Below are 27,410 nucleotides of genomic sequence, written 5' to 3'. Positions count from 1 at the left end.
TAAAGAATGTTTAGGGTCTCCGTCTGCAATTAGAAAAATAACTCCACAACGTGTTGCTTCATCAATTATAGGGGATCTTTTTGATTTGCTAATAAAAGGTGGTAAGTAGTGGTCTTAGTTAGTGCTGAATTTTCTTAATCTAGTCTATTAAAGTAAGTAAATGAAAAATATAATAAATTCTTCTCTAGCGTGTCTAAAAAAAAAATACCTGCCTGAAAGATACGAGTCGAAAAAAATTAAATTTGTAAACAGTATAACAGTTGAAAAGGAAACACCGTTACATATTGCAGCATGCTGTGGTAATGAAACATGTTTAATTAAACTAATACAAGTTGGTGCAAAAGTCAATTCTCAAACAGAATCTGGTTCAACTCCTTTACACTTAGCAGCTATCAGAGGCCAAAAAAGAGCAGTAAAAATGTTATTAAATAATAAGTCTAACATCCAAGCATTAGACAATAACTTAATGACACCAATGCATCGGTTAGAGTACTTTTGTTTTTGATTTTTTATAGTTTTTGATGGCACTCTGTTATATACTCATATAACGGAGAGCCTTCAAAATTGTATAACTTTATGCATATATATCTATATATATATATATATATATATATATATATATATATATATATATATATATATATATATATATATATATATATATATATATATATATATATATATACATATATATTTATATATATCTATATATATATATATGTATATATATATATATATATATATATATATATATATATATATATATATATATCTATATATCTATATATATATATATATATATATATATATATATATATATATATATATATATATATATATATATATATATATATATATATATATATATATATATATATATATACCCATATAAATAAATACACCAAGTATTTCAAGTTTAGTTTATTTTTTCAAATTTGTTTTAAAGACAGGAAAAAGTTTAAAAGAGCTTTTAATAGATTTTTTATTTATAATTTGATAAACTCCATGCTCCAACCAAACCCTTAGTCGATAAAGCGGTATTTGTTTGTAACAGGTTATAAGAAATTCCATGTAGCAGCACTCCCTTGTAGCAGCAGGCTATAACATAGTAAATAAAGCAACTCCCCGCGCATGTTATACAGTAAAAAAAATAAGGTAGTTAGAATGTTTTCACTTTTAGATAAATAAAAATAATCATATTCAGTATGTCACGGTTAGCACAGAACCTGATAATACCAACCTAGCTGAACCAAGAGCGCCACTTTTATGGAGCAGTAGCGTACAAAGCAAGATCCCCTGTGATGCAAATTTTAAAAACTTTTAGTTTTATTAAAATTGAAAAGCAAAATTTAGACTTTATAGTGCAACAATAAAAACACGAGTAAATATGACAACCGCTGTATATAAATTGATAAAAATTAGTGCAAATATAATATACTTGTAGAAGGCAACCCCTAATATGGATTATGGTCGTTCTGTTACATAACTAATTTATAGTGACTGTTTTCCACAATTTAAAGTTACGAAACCTTAACTAATACCCTTTTAGAAAAACGCCATCAAATTGAAAAAATTCAACCATCTGTAAAATAAGTATTAAAAGTATTTAGGTAAAATAATTTACTAACTATTTAACATTATTAGATTAATTTACTACAAACATAGGTCGTATCTGTGTAAGGCAGAACTATTCTCCTCGACATTCCAAAGTTAAACACAATACGTTTTTATCTACTGACATGAAATAATAACACTTCATCATGCTTTAAATTGACAAAAAACTAAAACTAAATTCTTGTTATATTTTTTAAAACATGAACTTTAATTAAGGTTAATACGAAGTGAACTTTTATTATACAGGAGTTATACTAATTTTTTGGTATCCCTGATTCATTTTTCTTTAAAAAAGAAAACTGTCTTAAAAGCGTTAAATGCACACAACTAAAAAAATTTATTAAAAATAACTAAGTTTATTATAAATAACTAAGCAATTGAGTACAAATACGTTTCAAACAAAAAAAATGAAGTTTATAATGAAATATATAATAATAAATTGATTCATGGGTTGAACTACATTAGCTTTAAATGAAGCAAAAGAAAGACAGGCATTTTAATTTCTAATATATTTTAAAAAATTCAGATTGGCATTTCCATCTACATAGTTCCCTTTAAATAAATCTTGTGGAAATCGTGAAGGTTATGACAAAACTACCTTTCCTTAATGGCAACATAAAAAATTTGTTTCATCATGAAATTACTTATCACCACAATGCTGGCAAATATAATTCCTTTCTCCTAAATAATTATAATCTGAAATGGTATTACTTCTTGCTATACCATACATTCTTTCGTATCAAGCAGCATTTCTATCATTTTGTCAACCATTAATTTCATCTCGCCTGAGCCTATCTTTTTCATTCCTGCAACGATTGCTTTCAACTTCCCTAACCAAGCTCTACTCATTTGGATTCGAATTATTTGCTGCTTGCAGAGCAGCATCTCTAACATTTTGTCGAAAATTAATTTCATCTCGCCTAAGTCAATCTCTTTAATTTCTGCTACGAATAACTTGCTTATTAAAATTTCCATTTTCTAAACTAATATCTGCCTCTAGCCTAATATCAACCATTTATACTTCGCTTTTAATTGAAAAAAGTAACAAAAAAATCTTAAACGAGTCTCGAAGATTGTGATCTTTTTTAAATAATTTTTTTTTCTATTGTAAATAGCACACAAAAAATAATTTTTATATATAACAAACTGTCATTTAAAATAGATTATACATTAACTTTATGACTTTGAAAAAATGTATATATCAGCTAGCATATGTTTAAAAAAAAAATTATCTTAGCAAAGAAGAATAAAAAAAATTAGTAAAAACCTGCTATTCTTATAATAAACATACTGTTAACACAGAAAAATTAAAAAAAAGCGTTGTAAACCCTTTTTTGCAAACTTCCATATTACTTCTATAAAAAAATTACTAGTTAACGTATTTAAAAAAATCACAAAACTTAACAATATTTTGTTCTTCTATACCACATAAATACATCATCTGATAAATCTAAAAAAAAAAATGTAAACAAATAAGTAAATAAATATGAAAAGCATTACATACAAAAAATGAAAATCAATGTACCTTTTAGGAAAAAGCTGTTGCTATTTACCAGAGAATTGTTAAATATTATTATTTCATGTTAGCTTTTACAAAATAATTTATGCTGGTACATCATGATTTCGAAATATTTATTGCAGAATCGTGTAATAAACAGAGCTAAAGATAAAAAATCAAATTGAGATAAAACAGATTGTATATATCGCAAAATAATTTGTCTTGGCTTTTTGTGAATGACTAAAAGCAGTAATTTTTAATAATATAATTATCTATTTATCAATTTTAACAATAGTGAATTCACTATGTAAAGATAAGCAAAATATCTATCAATTCAAAAGATATCAAAAAAACAACATTACAACAACAACATACAACAATAGCACACACCATATGTTAATACAATATGCATATAACATAACTTAAGTAACATAACATTCATATGTAACAGAACATAAGTAACAAAATTACGCAAAATGTTATTAAAATACAATCCTATAAATTTTCAGAATAATTAATATTAAAGGCTTGAAATCACCTAGACATAAAGCATTAACAGTTTGACACTAAACACTATCGTGTAACCCTATGCTATAAGTACATCACTTGGCTGGCAAGGTTGACAAATCTTGTTCAAAACGTTTACTAAGTCTCAGCGCTTTGAAAACATGGGAACAACATAATGGAAACATGTACCAACTCTAAACACACTATATATTTAATCTTATATACATTAGGGTGAAGCGATTTTGAAAATTTTTGAAGTTTGATTGCCTGAGCAGCAAATCAATATCTTTTGGTGAAAAAAGAACTTTACTCTTTTTTTTTAGTTTAGATGAATTCTTGAGGTTCCTCTTTGGATTCTAAATTTTTGATGGGTCCTAATATTGTTTAATTTTTTTTTTTTCTAAACTGTATCAACTTGATACTTAAAAGAAGCAAAATAATATGCTGGTTTTGAAAATAATATTTGTTTTTATTAAAAAATTAAAATTAAAAAGTAGAGTTGTTTTTTTAATTAAAAACCCCCGTCCTCAACAAAACGGGGGTTTTAAGGTATTTTCTTGCAAGTATTTTTTTCACTAAAAAATTTTTTCAATAAAATTAGTATTTATAAAACAAGCATTTTTTTCTGCTTTTTTTGAGTCCAAGATTGATATGGTTTAGGAAAAAAAAAATTCAAAAATATTAGAACCTGTCAAGAATTTAAATTCCGAAGAGGACCCTCAAGATCTCATCAAAATCAAAAAATATTTTTTTACTTTTATCTTATAATTAATAGACATTGATTCGTGTCTCAGTAATATTGCTTTTTAAAATCTTTTTTTTTTGCTATGAAAATCGCTCCACCTTAATATACATACTTAAACACATTTATTAAACAATTATATAACAGATGTTACCACAAACACAAACAATAAATAAACACTTTACATTATTATAAAAACACAGTGATAAAACAACTATCAAACACATATTATACACATACACATACCTATCAAAAAATCATATATGCAAACAATAAACATGTGCAAATAAAATTTTTAAAATGTCCAGAGAAATTTTAAAAATAATTAAAGGAAACCAAATATACAAACAATACATTTTACCTTCATTTTATTTTTTCATGAGAACTGTAATCCTCATAACAAAATTTAACCTTTACATACAATAACATGTGACATGTCATGTCAGTGTTGGCACAAAATTTTGATTTATTTTTCTAAATTTTCTAAAAAACAAAAAAAAAAGTTAATAACGTCACAGAAATTTCAAAGTAGTATTAACCAATTTTATGGAATTGCATTAGTATAACTTTTTTTGTACATAAAAAATAATTAGGTCTAATTCACACCCCTATTTTCCTTCTAAAAAATAAAATATAAGCTCAATAAAAACGAAACTGCTGAAAAAAAATAAAGCTAAATAAAAAACTAAAACGAGCAAAATGTAATATTATATACGGGATTATATGCTTATTTTGAGAATTATACCCCGACGGGTGTTTCTAACTAAGCATTATACAAATAACATTAAGAAAACAGTATAATTTATAATTGAATATTTACTATAAATATAGTTATAAATAAAGTTTAATACGAATTACCCCGCAAATAGGGTATACAATTTTAAAATAAATAACTCCACTAAAACGGTATAAATAATAATTTTATATTAACAAAGTAAAACTCCACAAAAATGAAAAAAATTAACTGTACGAAAACTAGATTTAAAACAGTATGAATTTTAGCCATATGTGAACTAGATAAAAAACGAATAATGTCACTTAAACGGAATAAATTGCGATAAAATATGAGTTCAGTATAAAACGAATATTTTTGACCACTAGTAAACGATTTAAAAAATTAAAAGAAGTGATCCATCCTACTTTATATCTTATAAAAATGTTATATATATACTGCTAAACTATTTTCTATACTTACTTTAATTATAATATAATCTTAGCGATAATTATTTATCTTAATATGATTCGTTATGCAATATTTATAACTAATAAATAATAATTTATATTCCAAAAGTAAAAAGTTTTAACTCGCTTGAGAGATTCTTTCCCAATGACCGCGTGCATTTTGAGAACGCGTTTTTTCAAATTCAGAAAATCCTTGTAACTAAGACGTTAAACGTTAAACGTTAAATATTAAAACTTAAACCTTAATTTTAGCAATTATATTAAAATGACCGCACCAAATTCTGAATAAGATTTCAGTTGGGTTAATTAGCTAGTTAAAGATTTATAGCGATTTTAATTAACATTATGTAAGGTTTATGCTACATATATATCAAAACGTTACCAATTACTTTGATATACTGTCACTATTTTCAAAATAATGGTTACATGATATATACCAACCATTTATGGTACAGTTTTTTTAATTGCTTCAACTAATATTTTCGTTGTGTATACAAAAATATTGATTTAATATTTAAAACGTGGTTTGATTTGACTTAATATTGCGTAAAAACATTAGCATTTTCTATAGGTATAAATTACTATCAAAATGCATGAAAATATTAAAGAAGGTTAAAAAGCTTTTCTAAAGATACTACGTAAAAACTTATTAAAATTCAGATAAGATAGCTAAAATAAATGACAAATAAAAAGTTTGGAAAGCCAGTCTGAGGAAAATCATTTAAAAGGGAGAAAAGTCTAATTTGAAGAACAGTTAAAATCTTTTTTTATAAATGTGTCATCAAATAAAATCTCATCTCAATTGTTAATAAGTAGGAAAAGTGTCATTAATTTAAATAACTAATTTGTTTAAAAAAAAAAATCGTTTAAAATTGTTTCCTTGTAGTTTAAGTTATTATTTAATAAGTTTTATTCGTTTGTAATGAATAATATTTGTGGTATTTATTGGATCATTATCTAATATAAATTCAGGTTAAATTTTGTAAAAGGAATAAGTAGATTTAGTAAAGTTGAATACTTGGATACTAAAATGCTACAATGCCAAATCCAGCAAAGGTTCACAACAAAAATCAAAAATTTGTGTTCTTGTTCTGTCTAAAAAAATATTTAAGATAGCTTACTGCTTTCCAAGCAGATCGAATACGCCAACTGTTCGACAAAAATAATTATATCAATGATTCTCGGGTATCAAAAAGACTACGAATTGTGTAGAACAATTTTGTACAGGAAACAAGGGGGAAAAGATATCATACTCCCTCTTATGTTCAATTTTGAATCAATCCGATAGTACTAAAATTAACTACTAATACATACTCTAAAATTAAACCGGATACTCTAAAATTAAACCGGTCACTGATTTAGATACTCTAAAATTAAACCGGTCACTGATTAATATAAATGAAGTCCGGTCACTGATTAATATAAATGAAGTTAAAGTAATTTTAGTGACGTCTAATCGAAGTGTATTGCGAAATTGAAAATTGGGCTCAATTAAATCAGGCCTCAAGTGTTTTCAACAATTTGGCGGGGTTGTTGCAAAAAGGTTTGGCAATGTCATTCAAAAACCAATTCTTAGTGGGCCTGACAATGTTCTGATTTTGGATATTATCCAACCAATAGAGTTGCATCATCTTATAGGAGTTATCAATCATTTTATTATGACTAAAAGACTTAAAACTGCGTTGATTGAAGCTGTTAAGTACCTGTGCTGCACTCTATATTTAACTGAGCTCGTATTATATGCCCAGTTTGAGGAAAATGAGTGCGAGAAGTTTCTTAAAAATGTGGATTTACTCCAAAAACTTGTTGATACTAGCTTAGTTCCAAACATTCTTTACATAATTAAAAGATATAAACAATTTACTCTAGTTGTAAAAGGTTGCTTTGGACTTTTCTTATAGCTGGACTTTGCTGAAATATCAAAAGTTTCAAATGACGGCATATAATGATAACAGGTGCAAGCGTAACATCCAAAAGTTACACCTACTTTTACCACATTAAAGATTTCATAAAGTATAAAGGATCCCCTTAGGGGCATTATAGGGAAAACGCTGCTGAAACTTTTTATAAAGATTGGTTAAGAAACGCTGATGAATGTTTTTTATAAAGATTGGTTAAGAAACGCTGATAAAGGCTTTTTATTAAGATTGGTTAAGGTAAAAACAAAACAATAATCATTTAGAGTACAAAAAAAGACAGTTATGCTGCAAAACTGATCTGAAATATTATTTATTAGATAAGGCAGTAGCAAATTATACCTTACTGTTTATAATAAATATTTTAACCCTTTTAATTCTTAACTGCTGTTAGTAATTTTAAATTTTAAAATTCGATGTAAAAATATTGAGGTGTATTTGACTAAAAAAGTAGATTAGGCTTTTATGAATTTCTTGAAGATAAAATGAAAGACTATGTCTTACAGTTCAAATAGACGCTCTTTGTTGGTAATACAAAATAAAAAATAGGATTTATATTGTTATTTCACTTCATTTTGAAAGTCAATGTATTTAAGAAGACTTCAAAGCCAATAAAAATCTCTTTAACAAAAACACATTTTTTTTGCTTTATAAACTGATTGTCTTTTTGCCAGGTTTTGCACTTTTTTTGCAGCTTTTTTGTATTTTAGAAGTAATTTATACTTTAGGAAATGCTGAGATGTTTATGCTATGGATATGCTTGTTCAAATCGCAAATCAATAATTTTGTTTATGGAATGAAAATAGTACATTCAGTAATAAAACAGTTATAATAATAATTGTTGATATTAAAAAGGAGATATTATGTAACCTTCATTATAAAAGCTGTTATTAAGTACCACAGTAATTGGCCACGTTTTGAGGTATAAGTAGCAAAAAAAGTAACAAAATATAAATTAAAATTGCCATAAAACCAATAAACTAATTCGACTGAAATCTGACTGGTGCTACATTTGTTCCAATTTTTATCTTATTATTAATAGACATGTAGATACATAGATTGATAAAGAGGATTTTTATCTTTTAGATTTTGATTAGTTAGCTTGATGAAAATTGAACAAAGATTTCATTAACATATTTGAAAAAATTATTCTTATTGTTCTTTATGTTCAAAAATTTAAGTAATAAGAAATTCTTTTTTTAAATAATTGTCTCTGTATTAGGGCATGTCAATATGGACGGCTATTGGTTGTTAAATTATTAAACAAGAGAGGAGCTTTGCTTGACGTCAAAGATAAAAACAACTATACTCCTCTTATGTGTGCTGTGTGGAAAGGGCATGTAGAAGTTGTTAAATATTTGATAGATCGAGACGTTCAAATCAAATCAACTGATGCTAACAACAAGAATGTTTTTCACATTGCTGTTCAAGAGAAAAAATTAGATGTGCTAGATTTATTATCAGAGCTAGATTGTATAGATATAATGAACAATGTTGATAATGAATATAGAACCCCAGCACACTATGCTGCTGCTGAAGGAAATGTTCAGGTTTTTTTTTTTTATAGATATTTTTAAAGCGTATATTTCTATATTATAGTTATTATTTTATACCAAAAATTACAAACTTTTGTTATAACCTTCTAATTTCAGGCACTAGATATTTTAATTAAAAAAAAGGCATCTATTGATATTTGTGAAATCAATAAGAGAACACCACTTCATTTAGCTGCTGAGAACGGTCATTTATCTTGTGTTAAATTGCTAATATCTACATCTGCTGCTGAAGTTAATTCAACTGACTTTCAAGGAAAAACGCCTCTTCATTTGGCTGTATCAAATAATCACAAGTAATTTTTTATTCTATAATTTAACATACGCCGTATGTCAGCTGATAGAAATTTAAGATAGCCATAGCGGTTATTTGAAACAATTTATTATGACAAATTTTATTTAAATTATATTCTATTTAAACATATAGAAAACAATTTTTTTTTTTTTTTTTTTGCTAATGAGCCGTTTTTAATATGAACAAAATAAACTTTAAAAACATATTTATAAAAGATATAAAAGTGAATTTAAGTAATAATTCATAATAAAAACAAAGACTCCATGTGTTTTTTTAGATCTCTAGTTCCTTTTATTTACAATTTTTTTTGTTTTTTTTGTTTCTGTTTCTATATATTCTGTTTTGGAATTTGCTAACACACACTTAAAACAATAAATTTATTTCTTGTTTATATGATTTTTTTTTTTTTTTTTTGACTTTCTGTTTTTCTTGTTTAATACTTAATGTGTTCAATAGCTTGATAAAGTTAGCATTGTTTTATAAAAAAAATTTTTTAAACCAAACAAATATAATATTTGCTCACATTTTTTCATGTTTTTGTTTTAAAAACATCGAAAAGCATAAAGGTAAGTTAAAAATACTACTGCGCCAGATAAAATACTATTGGGCTGCAGAAATTTTCAATAGCTGTAAGGTTCACGCAAGCTTTTTAGTAAAGCACTTTTATTTAAAAACTTTAAAACTTGCTTTTTTTTGTGTTTTTACTATTATCTTTTTACATTAAACCTATTTTAGCTACTATTCTAATATTTAAATATCTTATTAAGTCAATACTTGTTTTGAACTTTTATAAATAATTTTCTTCAAAGTTTTAAAAACCGAAAGTGTAAGCGTCCTTTAAAATATGACTGCACTTCATTGTAAAAATTTATAATATTTATGCAAACTTAACGTAAACTTTTTTTTTTTTTGGTTTACCTCCTTTATTAATTCACATTATTGGCTTATCATGTTAAAGCATAAATTAATTTATAAATTATGTTAGTGTGTTATACAAATACAGTGTGACAAATATGTTTGGACGACAACCAAGAAAATGGTTTTTCATTAACTGCTCCCCCAATAAATAATCCGCTAAATGCTTTGTTGATTAAAGATCTGTAGATTCATCAAGTTGGGCCTAAAATTTAGTCATTAAAGTTATTCTTATTGATATTAAGATAAGTCATTCTTATTGATAATAAATAAGTCATTCTTATTGATAATAAGATAACGTAAAATTATTATAAATAAGAAATCAAATTCTTCATATTTAATACAAAATATAAAAATCGATATCGGAAGCAGGGACACTAATAGGAAGATATCGGAAAATTGAAGAACTGGTTCTTATATTGCTCAACGTAAACCATTTTATGAGTCGCAGACCTCATTGTAAGGAGAAAATGTTGTGGGAAGATACTAAGTTGATTTGTTGAAGAGTGGAGCCGAATTGTTTTCAAAGATTAAATTAGTTTTCAAAATTTTAATCCTTAATCAAGAGTGCTCATGAAAAGATTTAAAATCAAAAAGTTTAACATATGCTTTTGTGTACAGCGTATGCGAGCCGGCGTTTGCTCAGTAGGCATTTTAAGATGTATTTATTATAAAGGAGCTGGGTCTATAAAAACATAAAAAGAATCTTTGAATCAATTTTCATACAAAGACACCCTGGAAATATAATTTAAACCGTTATTATCAAAATTCGACAAAAGATCTTGCAAATTTGTATACAAAAAAGTGTTACTTAGGTCGAACTTGCCGATCGGCCAAGAGCATCAAATAATATTTAGAATAAAAAAAGGTATTGTTAATGCTATGGTGTACCCAATCACCTGTTGTAAGTCCTATTAATAACTTTCTGCCTTGATTAGACCTTAAAATGTGCAGCGTTAAAATCACAAGAAAAATACTTAAAGGAAGTTTTTGAAAACATTTGAAACTTAAAACCATGCCTAAAATTGATACAGGTATTTCCAGGCATATAAAAATGTGTTTAAAGCAAAGAGTGGCTATTTTAATTACTGAAAATAATTTCCGAATTCGTCCAAATTTAATTGTCTTTTTTTTCTTGTGTTTTAATTAATTAACTTTTAAATTTATTTTTATTACCTCCTAATTTTTTATTACTAATTTTATATTAATAACCTCCTAATTTTTGTTATTTTTATTACTTTTTTAATTAGTAGGTAATTTCGCTAATAAACGAAACCATAAAAAGAATAACTCTTCTCATATATATATATATATATATATATATATATATATATATATATATATATATATATATATATATATATATATATATATATATATATATATATATATATATATATATTTCTTTTTTAATTGCTTGCAATATTGCTTTGCTTAGTGACAAGTCAAAACTTGTTGTCTTCTAGCCCCGGTCATGTATTTATTTTTTTAAGTTACGACTGTAAATATTTGCAAAAGTGTAAATAAATAAATATACACTACCGTTCATAAATATTCGAATGCAACCAACTTTTTTTTAAATGCTATTTTTTTATTTAACTATTTTTTATGTTTATTTTTGCACTATTAGATAATTTAAATGTATTTTGGTTAAAATGCTTTAACAAAGATCATAAGGATAATAAAAATGCAAAAGTGGGCAAAACTACATAAAATATGAACCATCAATGACTTTAAATGCGGACCGACTAGTCGAAGTTTTAAATCTTTGGTTTCAAGATAAGATTGTGTGTCTGGAAAAAAAAAATTGTTGAAATTATGATGAAATAGTGTGCACCGTTGGCTGTAAAACATGGTAAGTATAATGTTAAGGTGTTAGCCTATTTTTGGTTAGAATGCCACAGATGAAAATAGAGAGAGTCATGACATAATTACTTTACTTGTGCACTTAAAAAATTATGCTATGCGTTTGGAAAGACGGTTTTTTTTTATTATATTCAGGTGCCTCATGAAGTCTTTATGGTCTCATTACAGAGCACCGCGAATGAGCATATAATTAAAAGTTCACGCCACCATCCTAACTGATGTTGCAAGACTTTTCCAGAGGTGTGGTAAAAACCAGGGATCCTTTGTTTCTGAGGCAAATGCACTACCACTACGCCACGGCTGCTCAAATGTTAATGAGAAGCTGTTCATTTTTTTAGAAGAAAATGACTTGACGCTTAAATCTTAAACATTTTTCCAAAAAATTCTAAGTTGTTCGACTGAATTTGAGAACAATCAAATATTAAATAAAATGTTTTAGCCTCCCCAATCACAAAAATTCTCTCCTATCAGAAGTAGAAGGAATAAAAAGTAATGTTAAAAACTAATGCTTAATGATGCATTAGATGTGAAAAACTTATTAGTTCGTGGCAAAAAAATGAATTAGACGAATTGGATAAGTCGTAAAGTAGAATGTCAAGAATATGTGTAGCTGTTATCGTCGCTAAAGGTGATTAAAAGGCAAGTAAATTATAACCTAATCTAATTGAACTTTATAAAAAATTTTTTGAAACCTAATTTAAAGGAAGATGACATAAAATTCAGATAGATTTTGTTTTCAGTTTTTCTCCCAAAAGTGAATATAACTATGATATCTTATATCAAAAAGTACGACCATTCGAATATATATATATATATATATATATATATATATATATATATATATATATATATATATATATATATATATATATAACGGTACTGTATATATATATATATATATATATATATATATATATATATATATATATATATATATATATATATATATATATATATATATATATTATATATATATATATATATATATATATATATATATATATATATATATATATATATATATATATATATATATATATAAGGCTAACACTAGTCATCTTCAGTTAAAATTAGATACGTAGCATTTTTAAATACCCATAGAAGTATTAAAAAACAAAATGCAAAATGTAAATGATTGTGTACAAACAAATAATAATGTATTTACATAAACTTTATGTCAATAAACTCGTATCTGGAGGATGTAATTTCTGTTGAATCGGCGAAACAACTCACCATTTTGAGACGCGGACGGATATCCCAGCTACTATAAAACGTTTAAGTACGTTAGAAGTACATTGCGAACGTTCGAGCAAGTTCTATGAAGGTTCTGGAAATGTACTGGAAAACTGTGTAAACACACAATAAAAATATAGATTTCAAGAAACATTTTAATAAGTTTCATTTAGGTTGTTGATAAAATGTTAAATCCATCTGTGATAAATATTATTGATAATCATAATATAAGATACTAATATAAGCTTCCGTTTATAGGATTTTACTAAAATTTTACTAAATCTAAAATTATTTAAACCATAAAAAATATTGAAAAGATGCTGTAATTAATTTAGTTTTCACCAAAAAATTACAAAGCAGATTATGTATGAAAAATCTTCTTCCTAAGCTGCTTAAGTCCAATACTTACAAATTTTCTTGTGCCGGATGTAATGCCAGTTATATTGGAGAAGCCTCCAGACACTTAACAACAAGGATTCATGAGTCTCTTTTAAGTGACAAATAAACTAATGTTTATAAGCATTTAATTTCATCTGTTTTTTAAAATTGAATTGAATTGTAAAAATTCAAGTAACTATAACTGTTTTAAAATTTTGGATGCATATTTTTAGCTGGCTATTGAAGTTAAAAGATCTTCAAAGACTGGGGTTAATAGATTGTTATTCTACAAACTAACAATTTTTAAAATATTGAGTTCATAAACGTTTAAAACTTTGATTTCAATAATATTATGTTTACTAAGAGAAAAACGATCAGCTAATTATGTAAGCTATGCAGCTAATTATGCAAAATCATTAATTATGCAAATTCTGACAGCAAAATAGACAATGTCATATACATTATTCAAAATTTCAGTTCATCCGAATTTTCCACAGGAACAGAATAGGCTATCTTTACGCCCCATAAAAAATAGTCTAATGATGTGGGATCAATGGACCTTGCAGGCTGCTAACAGAAACTTTAACGGCGCCCAATCCATCTGTTCGGAAGAATAAAGTCTGGCCAATCTTGAGCCAACAAAACATAATGTGGCGGAGCGGCATCCTGTTGTAGTATAATATCTTGCTTTTGTTGATTATTGAGTGAAGACCATAGATAGTCTGACAGCATTGAAGGATAGCTTTAAGCTGTTACAGTCCCTTCAAAAACGACAGACCAAATAAATCGTTAGCTATTATAACTGCCCATATATACAAACTTAGACTGTTGACACCTTTTTCCACAATGTTAAGGGGATTTTCAGCGCTATATTAAACACTGTAATGTCAATTTACAGTCCAATCATATTTGAAAACTACTTTATCTGACTTAGTTATTGAATCAAGAATGTCATAACTATGTTCACAAATCGCTAGCATTCTTTCGCAAAATTCAACACGTCGAACAGTGGAAAATAGTATTACAAAATCATACCATAAATGTTTTTTGTTCAAGTTTCAATTTCGCTACTGAATTTTTATTTTTTTTTTAATAGTTTAATAGTCAATCTTTACAATAATGTAGGAATTTTATCTAATTTTATGTAAACAGATCATTTTTGAGGCTTTACCGTTTCATATATTTGAAAATTCTCAGTTTAAACTTATTTGCTTTATAACTTTAAAAGTTATTTTCTATAAAACTTTTTATGAATAAGTATAAAGTATTATATATTTTTGAAAGCATCATGTTATGTAGATTTTTAGAACCAATTCATTTTTTAATTATATGGTTTTGTTTACAAATAATTAGTTGAACTATAAAGTAAAAAAGAAAAAAAAATTCTTAAAGTTCACTGATAATTTTGGCAGTCACCGACGCTTCCCGACGCTTTAAAATTTTATTTATTAGTAGCTTCGGTGTCTATAAAAATGATTGATTAAAAATCAGGTATACGTGCGGTTTATAAAGTTATAGATAAACTAGTAAATCAAAAAAAAAATATATTTTCAAATCCATGCTTTATGCAAGCAGAATTCTATTGGGCCTAGAAATTCTTTTTTTGTTATCTTTTGTAGAAGGAAAAATTACTTTTTTTTTTTTTTTTTAAATTTAAAAATTACTGTTTTTACTAAATTTTCGTTTTTTAACTTAATAACTTAAGACTTATTAACTTAATAACTTAAAACAATAGGTTTTTAACTTAATAACTTAAGACTTATTACTTAATAACTTAAAACTTTTTGAATCGCTGCGCTATAATGTCTTCGAAACTGCAAATAATTTGCAAATCAATGATTTTTGTGACGTAATACGCAATATATATATATATATATATATATATATATATATTAGGGATATGACTTTTTAATTTTTTTTCAAATAAAATGTTTCCTGTATCATAAATCGATGAACTTTTACCTAAAATCATGAAAAAAGGCCCAAATAGCTTTCTGCAACAAAAAAAGGTCACCCCAAAATAAAAATTTGATTTACCATTTTTATACATTCATTTTTGACCGATGTTTTAATCTTAAGCTTAACTCTCAGCTTAATTCTATTTATTTCATTATTTTGTTATGAATTTATAAATATAACGCCACACGTTACCATGGCAACGAAACGGCCGTGTGCCGGCAAATACTTGGAATTGTTATGTGATGACGTCATTGTGTTACCACGGTGATATAGACGACTGTAACAGACTGTAGAAGATTATAGAACTTAGTAGAACATTCTGGAAGCTCTAAATAATTATATAAGCGAGCTGCTGTCAGAGCTCAGTGTTGATAATGTGAATAGTTCTATGAAGTACTCTGCGTGTAACTGAGCTAATAAGGAACTACTGTAGCGAACTAAAGACGCTGTAAGTGTACGAAGTATAAGTAGTTGTAGCATTATTGTTAGGATACGGACTGGATTATCGAACTGTTATTAACATTGACTGGATTATCGAACTATAATTGGATTACTATACAGTTAAAGTATTTTATTAATTAAACGACTTTATTAAACGGATATTAACGCTCAGCTATCCGTAAAGTCGTAACAATATTATATGATGTCTCACAAGAAAAGTCATACCACAGTAACAAAGAACAAGAAGACTTGGACTAAAAATTTGGTGAGATTTCAAGAGTCACACAGAAGAAGAGGAAGCGTGGCTGTAGAAGAACATTCACTCGATGAAAAATCCAGAATACCACTTCAATTGCAGATCGTAGGAAGATACCAGTTTCTCGGAGTATATGTTAAAGGAAGAAAAGAACGAATAGACCAAATTTCTAAGGAAATTACAAAATTGTGGGACAATAAACTGAATTTTCCACGTGTGTCTGATCAAGTGATAAGAGCAAAGCTTATGAAGGTGCTGAAGGTCTATGATGAATGTGTCAAGCGTGGAAAATATGATGTTCTCAATGCATTATTTGACATCACGAAAGTGAATGGCCAGTGGTTATCCTCGGAAGATAAACGTCTATACCACCTACAAAAAGAAAGTAAAGGACAGGTGGGGTACTCAACAGGACAAGTGGCAAGTAAAGAAACCATTCACCCTTCCAAGAGAAGGAAAGTCCAGTCTGGAACAGTAATACCTTCCACATCACAAGTCCTGTCTACCACAGACAGTGGTACTGAATCTGAAAACTGCAAAAGTAAGAGTGAAGATGATGAAGACGACGACGGTGATAAAGACGATGATGAGGACACTCAGAAAAAAACTAGAAAGCACTACAAAAGTAAATTTGCTGTAAGTATGGTTACATCAAGTGGAGTTTCCACAAAGAAAGCTGCTAAAATATGCAATGTATTATCACAACAAGGTATTGATATTCCAACTCCAAGTCAATCAGCAATTTACAAGTCCATATTCAAAGAGGCAGGTAAATTAAAAAAAGAAATGATACAACAACTTAAAATGGAACAGTGGTCCTTACACTTTGACGGCAAACGAATAGATGATAAGGAATATCAGGTAGTTGTACTTCAGAATGAAAGAACTGACGTGAAACTTGATGCACTGCGTTTAAAAGATGGCAAAGCTGAAACTGTTGCTGAAAAAATTGCTAAACTTATTGATGAATACAATTTGTGGAATTCAATTAAGATGATCATTACTTATACAACAAACGTCAATACTGGGAAGAGAAATGGAGTTGTTGTGAAGTTGCAACGTATGTTTAAATTAAAGGGTGCCACAATACCACAATTTATCGGTTGTCAGCATCACGTACTAGACAGGATTCTCCGTCTGGTGATGGACGAAGAACTTGGGGGTGATACCAAATCTCCAAACATTGAATACCCATTTGTGTCTGAACTGTTGAATAAGTATGATGAACTGAAGGATAAGTTTGTGAATGGAACTGTAGAAATTCTTGATAAATCAGGGTGGAGAGACGATATGAAGTTTTTGTACCATTTAACAAGAGTGTTTAGGTTCTATGAAGAACAAAGAAACTTCCCTCTGATTCACTTTCAGAACATTCCTAATATGAGCAATGCCAGATGGAACTCAAGAGCCATTCTCGCCATTCTGGCGTTCATTCTTATGCCTGAAGCGAGAAAGAATTTGGAGAAGGTTTGCAGGTTCATTTCATATGAGTGGGCAGAACATTGGTTTAGTAGTCAAAAGTACAATGACAATGACTTCAAGAATTTATCTGATGTATTGAAGCCTTACAAAAAGGCATTGCAGTCATTCAAAAATCACTGGAAGAAAGAGCCATCCGTCATCGACATACCACGAAGTAATCAGATAGCTGAACGTGCAATCAAGGTGATGCAAGACCTGTATGCTTCCTGCAGAAAGAAAGACAAACTGCAACTTCGATTCATTCTAAGTAATAAGCGCTAGACTCTTTATGAGACGTGAGCATCATGTGACCCATGTACTAAACACAGTAGGCCTATAGACACAGACAGTTATGTATATTGTTGTACTAGACGCTTTGATACTGTTAATTTTGTAATACTTGTATAATTATATATCACATAATGTTTTTTGTTATATCACAGTACATGTTGCATAAATAAATAAAATAACAACAGGAGTATGACTCTTACAACATCTTCAGCCTTTAATATTCATTTACTGTACAAAAGTGTACCTATTGAAAATTCGATTTTTTGGTTTTGGGGTGACCTTTTTTCAAAATATGTCAAAATGAAACATCTATTCGTTCTTTTTACATAAAAGTTCATTGAATTACGATACAGGCCTAGTAGGTTGCAAAAAAGTCATATCCCTAATATATATATATATATATATATATATATATATATATATATATATATATATATATATATATAATATATATATATATATATATATATATATATATATATAGAAAGTAACCTTATATAAAGCATGGAAAAAATAATAAAAGTCAGAAAACAGAATACCGCTTTTTATCGTGTTGTCAGACTATATGTTTAAAACAAATGTTTTTTTGTCCAATTTTTATTGAGAATTAATTTTGATGGACATTCATTCAATTATTTTTGCATTTTGTGGTGAAAATTTTATAAATATACATAATTCTACAAGCTCTCTCCTCAGGTGTAATGATATATGCTGAAAGTTTTGGGATACATGCTTTAGAAACTCCACACATTTATGTGAGTAATTATAGCTGGTACTTTATGCCGTCTTCAGTTCACAAAATTTTACTTCATGAAGAAATTATCATAAAACATTTTGCACTACTGCCTATCGGTCAACTTTCAGGAGATGCTCAAGAATCCCGTAATAAAGATTATAAAAAACTTCGCTTTCATCATGCCAGGAAATGTTCTAGATTAGGTACAAATGAGGACGTTTTTTATACTCTTCTGTACACTTCGATCCCTACATCACCAGCATTAGAAAACTGTTCAGCAAAAATGCCCAAGAACTCGATGAAGATACCTTGCAGCTTTTAAAAGTCGACTTTTAATTTATTCCATAAAACTCACATTATAAAAGTTGTTAATAATAAACTAATCTAAATATTGCTATAATAAGCATTTTATAAACTCTTGAAAATATATGTCATGTAATCATGTAAATGGTAAAATATATGCTAATTAATTAATTACACGTAATTATTAAAAAATCAAATTAGTAAAGCAATTAAACCTAATATAAGGAAAATGTTTGTTTAAAAGTTTAAAAAGTACGTTTGTTTTTTTTGTCAAGAGATTAGCCAAAAGCTTGTATTTATGTTTTTTTGCTATATAAATTTAATAATAATATATTTTCCAAATAAATAAGCATTTTTTGTCGTTTCTAATACTTTTAAAGTTTTTAAATAAAATTAAAAAGAACATGTTTAGTTAAAAGTAAAAAAAAAAATGAAAATTGTGAGGTTTTCGACTTTTATTCACAAGTTTTATAATAATTTTTTTTTTATAAAAAATATTTCCTTAGAAGCCTCGTATACTTTTTTACATTTGTGCAAAATTTTAACATTTTATCATAAGTAACAAAAAAGTTATAGATTTTTGTAAAAATAAAATGAAAATTGTGAGGTTTTTGATTTTTATTTACGAGTTTTATATTAAAGTTTATTTTATAAAAAATATTTCATCAGAAGCCTCATATAGTACTCTACATTTGTTCAAAATTTCAACACTTTATCTTTAGTAACAAAAAAGTTATTGATTTTTTATCCAAAACAGACCTTTATTTTTCACTGTGCGTCGATCAAAATCATCTTCATTTAGTTTATGAACTAGACTTGGAATGTAAGCCTTAGTTTCAGCTTATTGAAAATGCGGCGTAACGATGAACGGATTATTTGGAGTTGCAATGAAGCACAATGTGTTGATGTTTTTGGACAATCTTAAAAATTAAGTTTGATTTCTTCTTTCTTAGCATCTGTGGTCACACTGACTGGGTGTCATATATATTTTGAGTTTGTATTGTTTACAAGGCTGCATTTCTCTTTTTAACCATGTAATATGAGAGTAAACCTTTTTGTTGATATTATTTTACTTAAGAACCAATATATGATATTTATTTGGTAATATATTGTTGTTTTTCTTGTCTTTTCCTCATAGAATTGAGCAGTATCACAGCTCAATTCTATGAGGAAAAGGAAAGGCGAAATGATTAATGAAATGTCTCTTTGCACCAGAAGCAATATAAAATTAAGGTATTTGCAACATTTTTGAAAAGTACGATTTCAAGCCTTTATAAAGAGTGCAGTACTTATTTTTTGAGAAAAGATTTAAAATTTAAATTTTTTCCTTGATACGTAATAATGATGTTATTCAAATGCCGTGTATAACTAATTTTCGACACTTTTTGACTCGTGTCTCTTTTTCTTTTGGACACAGAAATAAAAGTAGCATTGCTTATTATAAGTTAAATAGTTTAAGTAATATGTTTTAACTTTCTAGGTAAAAGGTATAATTTAATAGTATTATGAATGTATTAATTTAGAATGCATTATTAAATTATATGCGTTTTAAATACCTAATTTATATATATATTATGTACAGTTTATATACATATTATATTATAAGACATTTTTTCGTACTCCTTGACTAGTTGACTCTGACACGTACGTATAAGTTATTATTCATACTTGTCAGATTTGTTTAGTTGACTCTGACAAGTATGAATATTAGTTGTGTTTATATATAGATAAACGAAGGTTTTACATGAAGAAGTTAGACCTGTTTCATTTAATAAATTGCTATAACAATATACATTAGTTCTGTTTTAAATGAATTATATTATACAATCATATTTAAAAATAGTTAAATGAAACAGAAACTTATGTATTTTTAGATATATAGACCAAAGTTGATGGCAGCTAAGCGACTTCTTTTGCAACAAAGTAATTATCAAAGAAACAACCACGCAGAAAAAAAATTTGTTATAAAAAAACAACAAGCAGCTGTTGTTTAGCGCATCTTGGAAAAGTTAGCGCATCTTGGAAAAATTGTTTTCTGTTTATTCTGATTAAGATTTTAATGCTTGTGATGACAATAGGTTGTCACTCAAAAATTAATCACAAATCGGTCATATAAAATTTATATCTAGAATAAATAAAAAACTGTTGCAAAACTAGGTCGTTATAAAGAGGAAAAATTAGACTTGGAAATTGCTGTGAGTATAGATTGGCTATTTATTTAGTGAAAACGGTTTCCCGTTTTAGCTATGTAAAGCAAAGTTTTATGAATCATGCCAGAGTATCATTTAACAGCATGTTCATTTATTGTCGTTTGGATAAGCTTTTAAGGTTTCTATTTTAGTGGTTCATATATAAAACTATTTTTATATAAAATTGGCAGTTTATTACAGTTTGAGTCTTTTATTACTAACACATTTAAGTCATTTATAAATAAAACTAGATTGTTTATTAAAACCACATAGCGTATTTGTTTTTGATAAAAAAAAATTTTTTAATAAATAAATTTTTTCTAAACAAAAGTTTTCAATAAGAAAATTTTTGTTTAGAAAAAAGAATTTTATTTTTGATAAAAAAATGTAAATTTTGCTATTTTAAAAATGTGTATATTGTTTTTAGTGGTAAAAGCAGTACTTTTTCACTGAAATAACAACTCTTTATTTTTAATGTCGTTGATGTCGTTTTTTAAGCAAACTTAACTTAAATTGATTTAAATTTTTGTTAGTGCCCTTTAAAGCACTAAATAAAAATAACAAACAAATTTTTTTATTGCAAGAGTATTATTTCTTAGTATGAGTTTTTATTAATTTTAATCGTCCTCAAGTAAATGTGTGCCTTATGGTTAAAGTGTAATAATTGAATGGTGGTCTCTCAAATAAACTTGATATGTAATTTAATTGTAAGACATGATGAATTTTTACAAATAAATTCTAACTTAGTTATTTACATTTTTTAAATAAATAAAGGTTACGTAAGTTTAAAAAAGCATCACATAACACAAAATCTAGCAAATATAGGTTTAAACAGAAAGTCCGCCTATACAACACATTTGTACGTTTAAAAGCAAACGCACGCAAACCTAATTTAACTTTTTTGCAACGTTATATGAACGTTTTTTTTTAACTGGATTATATTCAAGAAACATTGCCACAACGTTCATTTAGGTTCGCTGCAAACGTTACATGAAGCAATTTTTGTGAACTCCTATTTACAGTTCTTGAACATTCAATACAAACTTTTAAATAGCAAACAGCAAATGTTTACTTAATGTTCACTGCAATCGTTACTTTAATAGTTTTTGAACGCTCACCTCAAACACGCAACAACAAACACGGAAGGTTGTTCAACGTTTTTATTTTCATTTTTCATTTTTGATTGAACGTATAAATTCAGACAAACTTTCTGTTTAGACCTACATTTGATAGTTGTTTTGTAATGTAGGGCTTTTTGAACTTATATAGTCTTTTATTTATCTAATAACTGCTAGATAAGTTCTTGAGTAAAAGTTGTATATAAGTACAAACTCACCATGTTTTACAACTGAAAAACATTATATTAGTCTTATTTGAGAGCCCATGATTTAATGATTACATTTCAATTGTAAGGCACAAAATTGGTTCAGATGACCCTTACTAACAAAATTCATACTAAAAAATAAATCTTCTTCCAATGAAAACGATCATTAAATATTAATATTCGGTGCTTTAAATTACATCAATTTTAGTTAAAATATTTAACGATATTAAAAACAAATATGCGTTGTTTTAGTGAAAAGTACAGGTTTTAAAATACGAAAAACATAAAAAAATTTCACATGTTCTTTTTAAAGTTGCGCAATTTACAATACTTCATTAAAAATGAAAATTCCCGTTTTTATTAAAAATATTATTACTACAAACTTATTTTTTTTTAATTAAAAAAGCAAAAGGTTGTTGTGGTTTTGATAAACAAGCTAGTTTTATTTATGAATGACTTAAATGTACTATTTATACAAAACTTAAACTGTTATAAACTGTCGATTCTATATAAAAACAGTTTTGTATACGAATCACTAAAATAGACACTACAAAAGCTTGTACAAACTATAATAAGTAAATGTATATAATTATGTAATATATATATATATATATATATATATATATATATATATATATATATATATATATATATATATATATACATATATATATATATATATATATATATATATATATATATATATATATATATATATATATATATATATACATATATATATATATATATATATATATATATATATATATATATATAATATATATATATATATATATATATATATATATATATATATATATATATATATATATATATATATATATATATATATATATATATATATATATATATGTATATATATTATATGTATACAATATTGCTTTTAAGCACCAAAACCGTAGATAAATAAAACAATATTACATGATTAGACAAACAGTAATCGCTTTTAAGAAAAAGAAAATGTTTATAAAGGTAATTGAAGTAACGAAAACAAAACCTAAATAAAAAAATGTTATTTCAAAGTTTCCAGTGCCTCAATTAAATAAGGATTTTTTGAAATGTATTTTTTCAAAATACATTTCAAATTCTTTTTCGCTTTTTTGTATTCTTTTTTTCAGGATCAAGGTATAGTTTAAAATTTTGAAATTAATTTTTTTAACGGCATCTTTAAAAGTTCGTTTATAGGAATTAACTACATTTCATCAAAGCTGTTTTAGTTGAGCTTGTTATTAACCAAAATCGGATTATATTTTTAACATATATATATATATATATATATATATATATATATATATATATATATATAACATTTATTTAAATATATATATATATTAAAATACATATATATATAATTAAACATATATATATAATTAAACATTTATATATATATATATATATATATATATATATATATATATATATATATATATATATATATATATATATATAATAAAGATATATATATATATATATATATATATATATATATATATATATATGTATATATATATATATATATATATATGTATATATATATATATAATATATATATATGTATATATATATATATATATATATAACATTAATTTAGATATATATATATATATATATATATATATATATATATATATATATATATCTATATTTATATATATATATCTATATATATATATATATATATGTATATATATATATATATATGTATGTAATATATATATATCTATACTTATATATATTATATGTATATATCTACTGTATAGAGCACAAACGTAATATGTCCACATTTTTATGAAATCAATGTTTTACTATATTCTTATTGGCAGTAACATAAGCTTGTAGAGGACATTTGTAATATGTCCACAAGTGATATCCATCATTAGATATAACACAAAACACAAGTGTAATATTTTGATTTTAGCAAATATTTTGAAAATTGAAATCCGTTTTTCTCCGTATTTTGTTCTTTGGACATACTACGTTTGTGCTCTATACAGTCGATATATACATACATATATATATATATATATATATATATATATATATATATATATATATATATATATATATATATATATATATATATATATATATATATATATATATATATATATATATATATATATATATATATATGCATTATTTACAACCTTGAGAATTTCTATTTTTATCCCAATAAAGTTAATTCGTAAGTTTATGATAATCTCAACAATACCTTCTTGATATTTAGATATTTTTATTAAAATTTATTTTATAAAAATACTTGAATATTTTTTAAAACTAAACCTAGGTTTAAAGTTTTTTTTATACTATTTCATAATTACTTTTACAGAAAAGTAGTTAACCTACTTATTGAATCAGGTGCTGACGTATGTTTACGTGATAAATTTGACTTAAACTCTTTGGACTATGCTGCACAGTGTGGTTATGATAAGGTTGCGCAGACTTTACTTGACAATGGTGCTTTTGTTGATGCTTGTAGTGAAAACGGCTATACACCTTTACATCATGCAGCACGTTCAGGTCATGTTGATTGCATAACTACATTGCTGAAACACGGAGCTAATGTTCAGCTCAGAACAAAAATAGAAAATAAAAATTGTTTCGATCTTGCCGTTGAAAATTTAAAAAAAGAAGCGTGTATGGCAATTTTAAACCGCAAACGGTTATTATTTTTTTTTAGTTTTAAATGTTTTATTTTAACTTTATTTTGCTTTACATCAGTTGAAGTAATGATGCACTTTTATTTAGGTGGCACGAAGCTCTTGTGTTAATGGACAACAGGGAAATAGAAACAAATAATTATAAAAATGGCAAAGAAAATGAAAGAGAAGAAACTTATGTAATGGAAAAAATCATTGATCTAGTGCCAGATATTGGAGAAGTAGTGCTTAATAAATGCATTACCTATTCTAAACATGATAAGACAGATCTTGATTATTTTATTGAATATAATTTTGAGTTTGTAGATAGTAGTCCTACAAATTGTCAAAAACAATTTTTCGCGCCATCATTAATGGTTAATTTTCAGCGTGGAAATTTATTAGCTCATCCTCTTATTGTTGAACTTATTAATCAAAAGTGGTCTCGAATGGGTAGATGGATGTATTTAGGCTCATTCAGCGTTTATTTGTTGTTTGTTATTCTTCTTACAACTTTTGCAGTTACAGGGAAAATGAAGTAGGTACTTACTTGTTTTTTATCTCAAGTAAGTTTGTTGGTATAATTTGTTGTATTAAGAAAAAATATGACAACATCAAATACTGAACAAATCTAAAAAAAAAAAAAAAATCTGTTTAATATTAGATAAGTGTTTTAATAACAACAAACTGGTATTGTAACTATAATTTTTAAATATTTGATTTAATTATATTTATGAATATAAATACGACTGGCAAACAATTAGGTACTACGCCTAATTGTCTTATATTACTTTTGTATTTTGCTTAATTATTTTGCTCTACTAAAATATTTCTTTTGTTTGGTTTATATTTTTTTGTTTATTTTGTTTTAACTTTTTTCTATCTAATAAATTTGGTTTTAATTTAATTTTTAGCAATAAGTAAATTTTATATTTAGGCATTTCTAAGTTAGTCTGATTTGAATTTGTTATTTTTTTTGATTTAGCCCAATAGATAAATTGAATCATCCAAACAACACAGGGAACGATACGTCAAACTATCAGACATATTGTAAAAATCTTCCTATAAAAGGCATTCGTTTCACTTTGAGTATAGCAATTGCACAAATTCTTTCAAAATTAATATTAGCCATATATATTGGAAGAAATTATATAGTTAATCCTGCTAAAATACTAGATTTTTTGTTGTATATATCAACAGCATTGTATATGGTTCCTTTAATTGATTGCAAAAAAAATCCGGAAAAAATGTTTGTTGATCCTATGGCATTGCAAGCCGGTTCAGTTTCGATATTACTTGCATGGTTCAAATTTTTGATATACATAGAGAATTTACCTTTTCTTGGTCTATACGTTGTTATGTTTAAGGAGGTAAAGTTTGTTTACTTATTATAAATGTTTTTATTTATTTTTAATTAGTTTATAAAAGGTTTATAGTTTTTACATCATTATGTATAATTTAAAATTAGTATAAGGGATTCCAAACTCTTCATAATTGTTGATTCACACTATAATTACTAAGAAAAAAGATTAAAAATTTGTTGTTAAGTATACAAGCACATCCATTGAAAAGTTAGTAGTAGTTTATCTGTAACCTATCAACCCAGTAGTCACAAGAATGTTTGCGAACGTTCTTAAACCATTATTTAGGTATATGTTATTTAAGTAAATAACTTATGTTATACGGAAAAAAACTTTTTACAAATAAAAACTCAGGTTTAACAGCCAAGGTTCGGATAAGTTACTATATTATTATTATTATTATTATTATCGTTGTTATCATTATTGCTGTTATTGCTGTTATCATTATTGCCATTATTGTTGCTATTATCATTATTGTTATTATTGCTATTATCATTTCTATTATTAATATATATATATATATATATATATATATATATATATTTTTTTTTTCAGATTATTCGCCTCCCCAAGGCCCGAGGGGGGCCACTACAGTCGAGGAGGATACTCATTTTTTTTGTGTTTTATTTATTTATTTTTTAGTTGTTATTCGTGGTACAACCCTCTCTCAACTCTTTAACTCCGAAACACGAACCTTGCCGAGCCGAGCAAGGCCGCTGCGCGGAGAAAC

At 26.1% G+C, this 27,410-nt stretch overlaps 1 protein-coding gene across 2 annotated transcripts in view; it reads left to right on the top strand.

Moving 5' to 3' along the window:
- LOC136078210 (transient receptor potential cation channel subfamily A member 1-like) overlaps nucleotides 1-27,410 on the top strand; it is a 132,012-nt gene that overhangs the window by 39,396 nt on the left and 65,206 nt on the right. For both annotated transcript variants that reach the window (XM_065793441.1, XM_065793440.1), the window contains exons 4-10: nucleotides 6-101; nucleotides 189-483; nucleotides 8,682-9,009; nucleotides 9,112-9,308; nucleotides 25,010-25,342; nucleotides 25,429-25,857; nucleotides 26,305-26,689. In XM_065793441.1, coding sequence (XP_065649513.1) covers nucleotides 6-101; nucleotides 189-483; nucleotides 8,682-9,009; nucleotides 9,112-9,308; nucleotides 25,010-25,342; nucleotides 25,429-25,857; nucleotides 26,305-26,689 — 2,063 coding nt within the window. The remainder of the gene's footprint in view (nucleotides 1-5; nucleotides 102-188; nucleotides 484-8,681; nucleotides 9,010-9,111; nucleotides 9,309-25,009; nucleotides 25,343-25,428; nucleotides 25,858-26,304; nucleotides 26,690-27,410) is intronic.

Source organism: Hydra vulgaris, chromosome 03, assembly GCF_038396675.1.
Source record: "Hydra vulgaris chromosome 03, alternate assembly HydraT2T_AEP".
NCBI classification, from domain to species: Eukaryota; Metazoa; Cnidaria; class Hydrozoa; order Anthoathecata; family Hydridae; genus Hydra; species Hydra vulgaris.
The sequence above is the reverse complement of the archived record's forward strand: the minus strand, read 5'-3'. Positions and strand labels throughout refer to the sequence as shown.